General features: G+C 42.3%; 1 protein-coding gene across 1 annotated transcript in view; it reads left to right on the forward strand.

Moving 5' to 3' along the window:
* frmpd2 (FERM and PDZ domain containing 2) overlaps positions 1 to 12,836 on the forward strand; it is a gene marked incomplete at both ends in the record, with an annotated part of 101,882 nt that overhangs the window by 46,576 nt on the left and 42,470 nt on the right. Inside the window, 3 exons of the mRNA XM_084322985.1 lie at positions 7,590 to 7,753; positions 10,275 to 10,340; positions 10,800 to 10,979. Of these exons, the coding sequence (XP_084179111.1) occupies positions 7,590 to 7,753; positions 10,275 to 10,340; positions 10,800 to 10,979 (410 nt within the window). The remainder of the gene's footprint in view (positions 1 to 7,589; positions 7,754 to 10,274; positions 10,341 to 10,799; positions 10,980 to 12,836) is intronic.

Below are 12,836 nucleotides of genomic sequence, written 5' to 3' on the forward strand. Positions count from 1 at the left end.
ATTTTGTTTGTTTGTACAGTGTCCCCCCCCCCCCCCCCTCAATGTACAGTTTTGCTTGTATATACAGTGTGCCCCCCCCCCCCCCAACCACCTCCAATGTAGATTACCCAGTATGGTTGTCAATATCCCAGTGTACCCAACCCCCCCCACCCAACCTCCTCCAATGTACAGTTTCTACGTCAAATGTATATACTCCCTTTTCCTGACTCCTTCTGTATCACAAACAGTACTGTATTTGCAAATCTGGTATGTCATAAATGTATAGATGTAGCAGTACTGACTATCTGTATGTCATGTATGTCATATATGTCCCGATGAATTGAAAATGGGGGACCCTGATGTAAACAAGACGAAAGTCTTTCTCTGGTCTGCATCCCCTTAACAATTGTGTGTATTGAGCTGTACTGTATTGTACCCATTCTGCAATCTGTTAATAAAGTTTTCAATCAATCAATCAATCAATCAAGCTGTAGGCATAACAGGGCATTGTATTAACTGCGCCCCATAGTGGAGACTCTTGGGAGTACAGCTACAACATGTAATGTGAGGACACAACATCTCCCTTCTCTGTGGAAAGAATGTTACTTGCTACTCAGCATTATGCAAATTTTGAATTTTTGCTTTCTCACTTTCTTAAGTAAACTGAACAGTCAGTATCATAAAACGGGTAATTCAAGGTAATCATTAAACAAAGGGAGCACAGGTTATTCAATCATTATCAAGATATAATTATATATGCTCAACCAATATTACTCTTAGTTCTCACTCAGTGTGCAACAAAGTCCTGATGCCAACTAGGCTTGTTTCTTGCCCGCGACTGTGCTGGAGTGTGACCGCTGAGCGCTGTCAGGGCAGGGCGGATCCCTAAGTCCTGCTCATCTGGAGTGTTCGAAGTGTGAGCCAGACGGGATGCGTTCCATTTCTTTCCATCACTGAGCAGAAAGGTGCTTTTGCCAATCTTCTTTTTCACTGTCATTGGTGAACTGTATCTCGGGTGTGCTTTGGGGACGTGATGTGGTATTCTAATCCTGACTCTCTCCCCCTCCCGAAAAACAGGTGCACGAGCGCCACGCTTAGCATCTGTGTAGCGCTTCATTTTGGCTTGCTTGTTTTGTACCGTTTCTCTCACAGTCTCGTCCTGTGAACTCACAGTAGGCTGCAAGGGCAGTACGTCCAGTTTGGTGCGCATTTTACGACCGTAAAGCAGTTCATGTGGTGAAACGCCAGTGGTGGCGTGGGGAGTGGCTCTGTATATGTGCAGACACCCCAACACAGCCTCTTTCCACGGTTGAGACAGCTGGATCGCTGTCTGAATACAACTCCTCAGAACACGATGGAAGCGTTCGACAGCACCATTAGCCGCCGGATAGTAAACTGAAATCAGATTGTGAGCAATGTCTCTTTCCTTGAGGTACTCGGCGAAGGCTGCTGATGTGAATTGAGGTCCATTGTCTGTGACGACGCTCTCTGGGTTACCATGGCGACCGAACACAGAGCTTAGGAACTTGGTTACATCCGTAGTTGTAGCGTTGTGAGAAAAGGCTACCTCTGGCCACTTAGAATAGTAGTCCGTCAGTTTGATCGCGTAACGGCAGGCTGGCACAGCTGACTCGAAGGGCCCGACTATGTCGAGGCCTAGCTTCTTCCACGGGCTGTCTGGCAGTGGAACTGGCTGTAGAGGTGCAAAATAAATCTTGGCCGTCTTGTCATTAGACTGACAAGAGACACATTTGGATATGTCGGCCTGAACCTGAGAGTCCATCTTCGGCCACCAATAGAGATCCCGCAGACGCTGCTTAGTGCGTACGACCCCCTGGTGGCTCTCGTGTGCCAGTGTGAGCAATGTATGGCATAAGGACACTGGTGTGATGAGGCGGTTGTCTCTGAGGATGTAATTGTCCTTGACTGACAGTTCCTCTCTGATCTTGAAGTATGCGATCAGATCTTGGCTCACTGATTTCGCTGAGTGAGGCCAACCCCTGTTAATCTGACCACGCAGTGCAGTCACTTCAGGGCAGGTAGAGCAAGCAGCCCCAAACTCAGTCACCGACAGGGCACTGAGTGTAGCAGCGATGTGTGCTACTATCTCGGGCTCCACATCCATAGCAGAGTCAGTAGAAGCAGTAATAGTAGCAGCAGTAGTAGTAGCAGCAGCAGTAGTAGCAGCAGCAGTAGTAGCAGTAGTAGTAGTAGTATCCGCAGCAGCAGTAGTAGCAGTAGTAGTATCAGTAGAGACGGCGTCCCTGACCGCGAAAGGCAAGCGGCGTAACTTCTGGTGGACTGGCTTAACAGTAGGGTACATTTTTACACAATGCACAAAGCCTTTTGCACAGCCAAATGCCGTAGGAGCTGTGGCAGTAGTAGCCATCACAGGGGCAGGTGTAGGCGGCGTAGGAGCGGAGAAGGGAAGGACAGTAGTTCCATTAATGCAGAGGTGGAGTGCAGTCAACAGGTCCATTCCCAGCAGAGGAGTTCCTTTATCCACAACGTAAAATGTAGCAGGGACCGTGACATTGTCTCTCCTCACCTGATCCTGTAGGCACCCCATGACAGGTATGCTAGCCTTGGTGTACGACACCAGCCGAACAGTAGGTGCAGATAGGGTAGTTTCACTGAAGTATTTCTCATAAGTAGACAGTGGCATTATGTATACTGCTGAACCTGTGTCCACAACCAGTCTCAATTATTGAGCCTGGGTAGTAGGTGTGTGTACATGCACATTGCATACAATCCTTTTTGTTATGTCAGAAGCTTCCAAGCATAGCACTGTAGTTTCAGGAATTTCCACTGTACTCACAACTGTGTTTTAGCACGGCAGACACGAGCAAAATGTCCTGTTTTCTGGCATAATTTGCAAGTCACTTTAACTGCTGGACATTGTGAAGAGTTCGCCAGGTGGTTCCCCGAACCACATCGGTAGCAAGAGCGAGTGGAAGCAGAATCAGTAGCAGCAGCAGGCTTAGCTGGACGGTAGCGCTGCCAGTCCCGTTTCTTGAAAGTAGTCTCAGACCGCAGCGTCACGGCATGTACTGGAGCAGCACGCTCGGTACTTATAGCTTTAGCGTGGAGTACAGCCGCTTCAAACTGCGTAGCTAGATTGATATCCTTGTCCAGCGTCAAACCTGGTTCAAGCAGTAGACGTTCCCTTATCTGTGTGGGCTAGCTACATGTTCAATCAACTGATCCCGGAGATTTTCCTCAGTTTTATTATCAAAGTCACATCTGGTAGTTAGGTCACGCAAAGCAACAACGTATTGTGCAATGCTTTCATGCGGTGCTTGTGCACGCTTTCTGAACGTGTGTCGCTCGACTACTACGTTGATTCTTGGAGTAAAATGTGCATTCAACGCTGCCACAGCGTCAGCCACAGAATCACCTGTATCTGGCAATGTGTAGAAAATCCGCCGACCCTCGGTACCAAGGCAATGTAGAAGGGTAGCTCTCTTTCGAGCCTCGGACCAACCATTTCCAGTCGCATTTATTACCAGCATGTAATTCTTGAACATCTGGTGCCAAGTCTTGAACGGCATAGTAGGTTCTCCAGGGCAGGTTAAAAACGGCACATGTAAATTAGCCATTTCTCCTGCAGTAAAAAGGTTGTTAAAAAATTCCCCGGTTCAACTTCACTCGTCGCCAATTGTTATGTTGTACGTACGTAGTATTTTGTATGTAGGTAGAGGTGTAGTAATAAGACTCCGGATACAGGATTACTCTTTAGTCTTTTAGTCAAGCATAGCAGGTTAGGTTACAACATGGTACACTCTGTTCTATTATCATTCTGCGTGTACTCTTCTTCTGCACGTATCATCATACAGCATCGTGTACTCTTCTTCTGCACTTCAGCTGTAGGCATAACAGGGCATTGTATTAACTGTGCCCCATAGTGGAGACTCTTGGGAGTACAGCTACAACATGTAATGTGAGGACACAACAGGGTGCAGCTCTGGTGTTCTTTGAGACCGTTTTTTTTTAATCTTTTTTTTATTGTTCAAGCGTGTTACAGGTCCGGATATTTGTAGGCTATGGCTGTCCCCGACTAAGGATTTGGATAGTCGACTATGATTGGCCGAAATTTGCCGATAGTCGACTATTAGTCGAATGTGAAAAAAAAGAATTGAAAATAAAGTATAATAGGCCTATATATATATATATTTTTTTTTTGTATCATTCCATTTGGGCTGTGGGGGTGCTTAATGTCTGAAGGAGTCAACGGAAGGCTTCTTGTTCTCTGCAAAAGCATGCAATTGGTCCACTTATGGATACATCTTGATATTTGTCTAGTCTAGTGTGTTCATTAGATGGGTGAAATCCTCTTTCAGTGCCTCTGTGCCTGTTTTCTTAGGCAGTTAGCCTCTGGTATGCGTGCCATTAGCGTTAGCCACGCTTCTAGGCCTCTTTTCTTTTGGAAAGAATGATAATGATTATTATTATTGACATTTTTTGTATTCGACTAAGAGATTGGCAGTCGACTACGGCTCCTTTCGATTAGTCGACTATTCCAGGGGTTCCCAAAGTGGGGGTCGCCAGATGATTTTAGTTTTTTTATTAAAATCCAAAAAAAATAAAAAAATTAAATTGTCAGGCAACTGAAAAAATTCCTGCACTAGAATGCAGAAAATGAAGTCTTTATAACAAAAAAAATCCTGGTGGGGGACCCCCTGCTTAAAAAGTGGCCTGACTGGGGCTATATTCTGCACTATTTCCTGGCCTGAATGATTTCCCCAGTCCGGCCCTGGTTAAAAGCCTCCAATGCTTATTAGTGTGTGTGCGTTTGAATGTTTGCATGTTTCAACCAGGGGCGGGGCTAGGGGGTGGCTACTTGGGCTCAAGCCCTGAATGTTTTCTGAAAAGCCCCGAATCTATTAAAAAAAAAAAAAAAAATTGACAATTCATCATTGTTACATGAAAATATGTTTGCACCAGATTTAGCAGAAGCTAATTCCCATCTGTGGTCTATCCAGCTGCTAACTGTATTTGAGTGAGTTAAGTCTTGGTGTCATGGTAGACTCAGACCTAAGCTTTAAATCACAATCAACAAGTTGACAAAAACTTAATTCTTCCACCTTAGAAAGTACGGCCATTTATAAATCAAAAGGACGCTGAAAACCAGATCCATGCCTTTATCTCAAGCCAACTCGACTACTGTAATGCACTCCTTACCGGCCTCCCGAAAAAATACGATGATAACTATTTTATTGCAATGCACTATTGCATTATTTTATTCTATTTTACTAACTATTTTATTGCACTGCACTATTTTACTTTGTATCAGTGAATCATAGATGCCTGGCCATAAGAGCATTCGGAGCATCTCTGCTCTCCCACTATTGAACTTGGGGGAGCAAAGGTATGCTCTTGCTCCACCACTTTTTGATCATATGAAAAATATGATATATCACCCCCCAATATATAAATCTAACCATAACTACGTTATGGTTAACTGAGTTTTATAGTGAAAAGAGCAGCTTTATTGGTCAAGATTGAAGGCTCTATATTGCAGGAAATTGCACGTACAGGTTAATTAAATTCAAAGAAAATCTGCCGTGGAGGGGGTCAGGCAAAAAAAATAAAAAATAAAATAATAATATATATAAAAAAAAAATAAAAAAAATATATATATATATATAAAAAAAAGGGCACCTATCTGGGCTAAGCCCCGGATCTCCTATAATCCTAAATCCGCCCCTGGTTTCAACCATACATTTCCATTTATTAAAAAAAATAATATATATATTTTTTTACCTCCTATAATGGTGGGGGTCGCGGCTCTCTGACATCGTTATTTGGGGGTCGCGGCCTGAAAAGTTTGGGAACCCCTGGACTATTCTACTAATAGGGGTATGTATGTAGGCATAGTGTTCCAATACTGTGTGGCTCTAACAGAGAATGCGGATTGTCCAAAAGCACTCTTCCTGAACGGAACCACGCCGTCCCCTTTGGATGAGGACCTTGTGTGTCTACTATTGTCCACATACAGACTCAGTGGTGGGTGAGCCAGTCCGTGAACCTTTTTTAAAACAAGGCAAGCATTACTGTACAATTTAATACTCTCTAGAGAAAGTAGTCTATACTTATGGGTGATACATATGACAGTGATGATACCTGTGAGGCTTCTTGTCCCAAATGTTTACTGCTTGCTTATAGAGGGACTCAAGTTTATGAAAAGTGGATAACCCTGCCTGGGACCAGCTTGTGATGCAGTATGAAAGATGGGAAAAGATCATTGCATGCATATATATTAAGGGTGTAAAGGTATACGTATCCGTACCGAACCGTTTCAGTGTGTACCAAACCGTACCGAACGGCTGTGTACCGAACGAATAAAACATATGTTAACCACTAACGACCACCCACCGGGGGCTGTTTTTTTCACAATCTAATATAATAATTATTATCGATTGTTAATTTCAATATAGAATATTCGTTGACAGCCCTACAAGTACAATTAGTTACTGCACACTACATCACCCCTGAGTGGAACATGGCAAGCCAAACTTTCCCCCACTGTACCGAAAACCCATACCGAACCTTGACTTCAAAACCGAGGTACGTACCGTACCGTGGTTTTTGTGTACCATTACACCCCTAATATATAACAATGCTTCAGTTGTCAGGTAGGGACGGATGAATCTAAAGTTACAAAGACCAAACTTCACAGTATGGATTACCTTCTAAGTGTGCTTTTTAAATGATAAGTTGGAGTCTAGAATGATACCAAGGCACTTAAAATCAGAAACCACCTTAAGTTTCTTGCCATTGCACAGTACATCCGGCAACTGGGCGTCTGTAATTGTGTTGGTTTTAGAGAAAAACATACAAACGGTCTTGTTTACATTAGGTGTAGGCATGACTGGGTCAGCCAGACTGATACATTGGACATAGCTGTGGATAGCTTGCATGCAGCCTCTTGGTGACGTTTTGTATGGGCATAAAGAACTGTATCATCTGCGTACATTTGAAGACTGGTAACATGTGATATGTGATATGTTCTGTGCAGGTCCAGGTAACATGTGATATGTGATATGTTCTGTGCAGGTCCAGGTAACATGTGATATGTGATATGTTCTGTGCAGGTCCAGGTAACATGTCGTATATGATATGTTCTGTGCAGGTCCAGGTAACATGTGATATGTGATATGTTCTGTGCAGGTCCAGGTAACATGTCGTATGTGATATGTTCTGTGCAGGTCCAGGTAATGTGATATGTGATATGTTCTGTGCAGGTCCAGGTAACATGTGATATGTGATATGTTCTGTGCAGGTCCAGGTAACATGTGATATGTTCTGTGCAGGTCCAGGTAACATGTGATATATGATATGTGCTGTGCAGGTCCAGGTAACATGTGATATGTGATATGTTCTGTGCAGGTCCAGGTAACATGTGATATATGATATGTTCTGTGCAGGTCCAGGTAACATGTGATATGTGATATGTTCTGTGCAGGTCCAGGTAACATGTGATATATGATATGTTCTGTGCAGGTCCAGGTAACATGTGATATGTTCTGTGCAGGTCCAGGTAACATGTGATATGTGATATGTTCTGTGCAGGTCCAGGTAACATGTGATATGTGATATGTTCTGTGCAGGTCCAGGTAACATGTGCAGTGTGGTGACACCGAGCTCGGTGCTACTCTCGGCCAGCGGGAAACTGGCTTTCAAAAGCTGCGGCCGGTCGGAGGATGTGGTGTCCTACACGGCTCCTGAGGTCCAGCAAGGAAACACATGTTCTACCAGGACTGCAGCTGAGAAGGTTGGAGACATCTTAGAATAATCCTTGTTAAGTGCCCAGATGTTATAGATGTTATAGATCATGCTATCATGCTAGGATGGACTGTACAGTAGCTTCCTCTATAGGTTGAAATCTAGCGATGTGGTACATTAGTAGGTCTCTGCTACAGATAATATAAGATAAGATATTCCTTTATTGATCCCCTTGGGGAAATGCAGGCGTCATAGTAGCATGGGGGAGGTAAAGGTATGGGCAGGGTAATAGTAGAAAGACATAACTATAGGCAATATAATTAGATCTGAATATAGAAATATGAGAAAAAATAAACAATGTAAACAATATAATTAATTCTGAATATAAAAACATGAGAAAAATTTACAGTGTAAACTGTATGCCCTATGGGGTTATATTATACGTTACAATAAATAGGCAATAAAGAATTTGAATCTGAATATTATGCTATTGTAAATGTGTGAGCGTAAAAGTAAATAGTCCCTAGTAACATACCATTACCCACTTTTGAAGTGTGAGTTCTGCTTGCCGGCACGAAAGGCACAGCACTACCGCTCAAGCAGAACCAGAAGCTTTGATTTGACCAAAGGTTAGTATTAAACAGTGGGGCACATTTAGCATAAAATGCCCGTCGATTGCATTCTGAAAGTAAATTGATCACTATTCTGGAACCATTTGTAGCAGATGCACAAGTCTGGCGTCTTTCTAAAGGGAACATTCTGAATTGTCTTCCACAACAGGAAGAATCACTCTGAGCTACTGTAATCTTTTTTTATTTATATTTATATTTTTATTTTACTTACGTCTGAATTATTTAGCAAACAGATGCCTGCAAAAGAGTTCCAGCTTTGAGGTATGAGCTGGAAAACACAACGGGTCCATAGCCTGAAGTCTTATCTAGTACAGGTCCAAAGTTGATAACAATACCACAGAAAATGAGTGTTTTACACATGTTTTTCTAATGTGTGTATTGGTATGTTTATCCAAAATGGCCATTGGCACCAATGTATTTGCACGATGCCAGAGATATCGAGAGAGAAAAAAAACGTATATCCTCGGAAATATCCCTCATGTAAGATATCATAATTTCCCGAATTTCATTGGCTACAAAAACGGTCAATAATTTTCACCGTTAGAGGTGACTGGTCCTTTCACTGGAAGGCAAAACCGGAGTCACTTTTTCTAAACTGGCGCTCGTTGGCTGTTCGCATGAAATTGGAAGCATGTAATACTAGGCCAAGTGGGGTGTCAATCAAATGTCTGCCATTTTAGCTTTCAACTGATGTGTTGGTTCATAGACATGCAGCCCGTCTGAACATTAAGAGGTTAATGAGGAATGAGTTTTATCTGTTACATAGAGACTGTATAGTGGTAAAGTCCCAGGATGGAATCTTCTCTCCTCCTCTCAGTAGTGTGTGTGTGTGTGTGTGTGTGTGTGTGTGTGTGTGTGTGTGTGTGTGTGTGTGTGTGTGTGTGTGTGTGTGTGTGTGTGTGTGTGTGTGTGTGTGTGTGTGTGTGTGTGTGTGTGTGTGTGTGTGTGTGTGTGTGTGTGTGTGTGTGTGTGTGTGTGTGTGTGTGTGTCAGTGTGTGTGTGTGTGTGTGTGTGTGTGTGTGTGTGTGTGTGTGTGTGCGTGCGTGCGTGTGTGCGTGCCCTAGCCATATTTTCAGAAAATTCGCAGAAAAGTAAATGGAAGATTGCTCCATTTCTACAAGGACCATTTGCATGTTCTTGGTATCTAGGGATATCTATGGACCTCAGGGAATGTATTCCCAGAAATATTGTGTCTGTTACTATGCTTGAGTAATTTTTGTAATTTTTCTTCCATCTTTGACGGTGAATAACACCATGCTAACATTGACCAAAAGTGGAAAATTGCTCAATTACAAAATGTTGCCATCCGCACACAAATATGAATATAGCATATAGAATATCAGGCCTATAAATTACCTTATTATGGCCAAGTCATACATCTATGGATTGGGCCAAAACTCCTTTTTCCAATGACAGAGTTAAATCTGGATTTATTACCACCATCTATGCGGACCACAGGAAGAATAGCTGTTATAGCCTAGGTGACAGCTAATGGAGATCAGAATAAACAATACACAACAACAATAAGCCCAAGTCCGAAAAACTGCATTCTCTTGTGGCAAAAAATAAACAGCATTGGTCTTTCACGGTTATTAAATGTTGGGTTACTTTAGTGACTAAAGGCTGGGTGACAGTTGCAGGTGTGTGTGTAAAAACAACTCTGCGATAGAGTCCTTAAAAGTAGTGAGGGGGATCAATTTGTCCATTTTCACTCATTTCGTCTGCTGGGAGCAGCAAACTGGAAGGGAAGTGTTGACACAGGGAACCTTTAGCGAGATATGGTGAGCAGCTCTGGTCTTATAGGGAGTAGGTGACAATTTTAACAAGTGTATCAAATAAGGAGGGGTCAGACCGAGGAGGGTTTTGTAAATGAGTGTAAGCTAATGAATTTCTTGCCCCCCCACTGAGATGTTTGGTGTGTGTGTTTGTGATCATCAGATGGTTGTGTATTCGTTGGGAATGACTTTCTACTGGTGTGTGGACTACCAGCTTCCTCCCACTCAGGTACTTTGCTCCTCTGTCCTTTATCCCGTGTCCTCATTATTGCAGTGCTTATCTCATTAGACTAGTCATCATTATAGCTTGGCCAAATAAAGTACAGTCGGTCGCACGCCAACATCTCTTCCCCTCTCTCTCCTCCTCTCTCTCTCCCCCCTCTCTCTCACTCTTAATCCTCTATTTGTCCTGCTCTCTTTCTCTCTTTCTCTTCTATTTGTCTTCCTTTCTCTCTTTCTTTCAATCCCTCTCTCTTTAATCTCTTAATTTCTCTTCCTCTCTCTCTCTCTCTCTCTCTCTCTCTCTCTCCTCTCTCTCTCTCTCTCTCTCTCTCTCTCTCTCTCTCTCTCTCTCCTCTCTCTCTCTCTCTCTCTCTCTCTCTCTCTCTCTCTCTCTCTCTCTCTCTCTCCTCTCTCTCTCTCTCTCTCTCTCTCTCTCTCTCTCTCTCTCTCTCTCTCTCTCTCTCAGCCCCTGCAGCTAAGTGGCCAGCTGGACACCTTGCTACTGAGCATGTGCGAGGATGTGGCGGTGAGGCGTACGGACCTACTGAGGGTGCTGGAGACCTGTGAGGTGCACCACAAGGCCTCTCTGCTGCCCCCTCCTGACAGGACCATCAAACAGCTGGTGGAGGACGTGTTCAGGGACTCGGTGAGTTCATTGCTGTTGAATGGGGTTCCGCTGGTATTTCAATGACATGTCTCGTCTCTGTATTCATTTGGCTCTACATTTGGTTTGGTTTGGTCTGACTTTGATTTAGTTTTGGTTTGTATGGATTTCCTCAACTAAAGTTGAATGATTAGTTGAATAATAGTCATGGGATTTGTTGACTATATAGTTGAATCCACAACTACAGTACATGCATTCGTGTGGTTTAGTTTAGTTTAGTTTAGTAAAGGTTTAGTTTGGTTTAGTAAAGGTTTAGTTTGGTTTAGTAAAGGTTTAGTAAATGTTTAGTTTAGTAAAGGTTTCGTTTAGTTTAGTAAAGGTTTAGTTTAGTTTAGTTTCTGGAAGCAACCTTTCAACCCTAACAACAGTGTTTGATGAAGGCATCTTCTTAGCTTCTTCCTCGGAGCTCTTACCAGGGGCGTATCTAGACCCAGCACTTCAGTAGGGCACAGAAGGGCACCAAAAACTATGGCACCAAAAAAAATTTGGCCGGTTTGTCCGGTTTGTGGGTGAAAATGGGTGGATTTTGTAAAAAAAAAAATTTTAACTTTATTTCGGTTTTAGGGTTAGGTTAGGGTTATGTTATTTAATTATTTTGGGGAGCCAGCCCCCCAAACTCCTGAAATGCATAGAAATCTATGAAATAAATAAAACAATCTGACATTTATATTAGAAAGAGCTAGCCACCCAAACCCCTAAAATACATAGAAATCTATGCATTTTGGAACAGTTACTATATATATAGTCAATAAAGCATTTAGTCATACTTAAAGTTTAAAGTGCTTTACTTGCATTGAACATTGCATTGAACATTGAACATTGAGGAGACATCATTAGAAAGCACAATGTATGTTTCCATAGTTACGCAGATGACACACAATTGTACATCTCCGCTGAACCAAATGATCACACAGCTATAAACACCATTTCCGCCTGTCTCTTAGCAATAAACAAATGGATGACGAACAACTTCCTAAAATTAAATGAGGGCAAAACTGAAATCCTACTAGTCGGTCCTATAACAAAAAGAGAAATGTTACAGAGCAATATGGGGCAACTTACTCCTTGGATCAAACCCGAAGTTACAAGTAAGTAACCTACACTGGCTTCTGGTAACATTTAGAATTGATTTCAAGGTCCTCCTCCTTATATACAAAGTATAAACATTGTGATCATCTACTACTGGTCTATTGAAGGTTCCAAGCCACAGTCTAAAGAAAATCAGGGATGCAGCCTTTGCTAACTATGCACCAAAGTTATGGAACACACTACCTATGGACATTAGGGAAGCTAGATCTCTTAATATTTTCAGAAATAAGCTAAAAACGTACCTCTTCACCATAGCCTTCTAATACACCCCGCTGTTGATTGTACTGTAGCACTATTTTACTCTGGCCATTCTATTGCATAATTTTACTATCTATTCTACTATTCTATTATTGCACTGTATTATTGGTGTGCAAACCAGTCAACTTACAAAAAAGAGCCTGTTGGAGGATTTCAACAAGATAAATGCAGTGCAAAATATTTCACTATAATATTTCAAAGCGAAGTAAAAAATATTATAATAATTATTTGATCATGTTAAATGATCATTTGATCATGTTAAAAAAGGGAAAAAAAAAAACATTAAAAAAAAAAAAAAAACATTTTTTTTTTTTTTTATATCACTGGGGCACAGATGATCATCAGTAGGGCACGTGCCCTAGTGATAGTGGTCTAAATACGCCGATGGCTCTTACCCTGAGTCATTAGCTCAGCTTCTTAGCTCAGTCGGTGCTGATGTTAGATTATAGCTCTAAGACTGTGGCCCTGATGAAAAGGCACAGTAATGGCAGC

Source organism: Notolepis coatsorum (assembly GCF_963971535.1).
Source record: "Notolepis coatsorum genome assembly, chromosome: 10".
Classification (NCBI taxonomy): Eukaryota; Metazoa; Chordata; class Actinopteri; order Aulopiformes; family Paralepididae; genus Notolepis; species Notolepis coatsorum.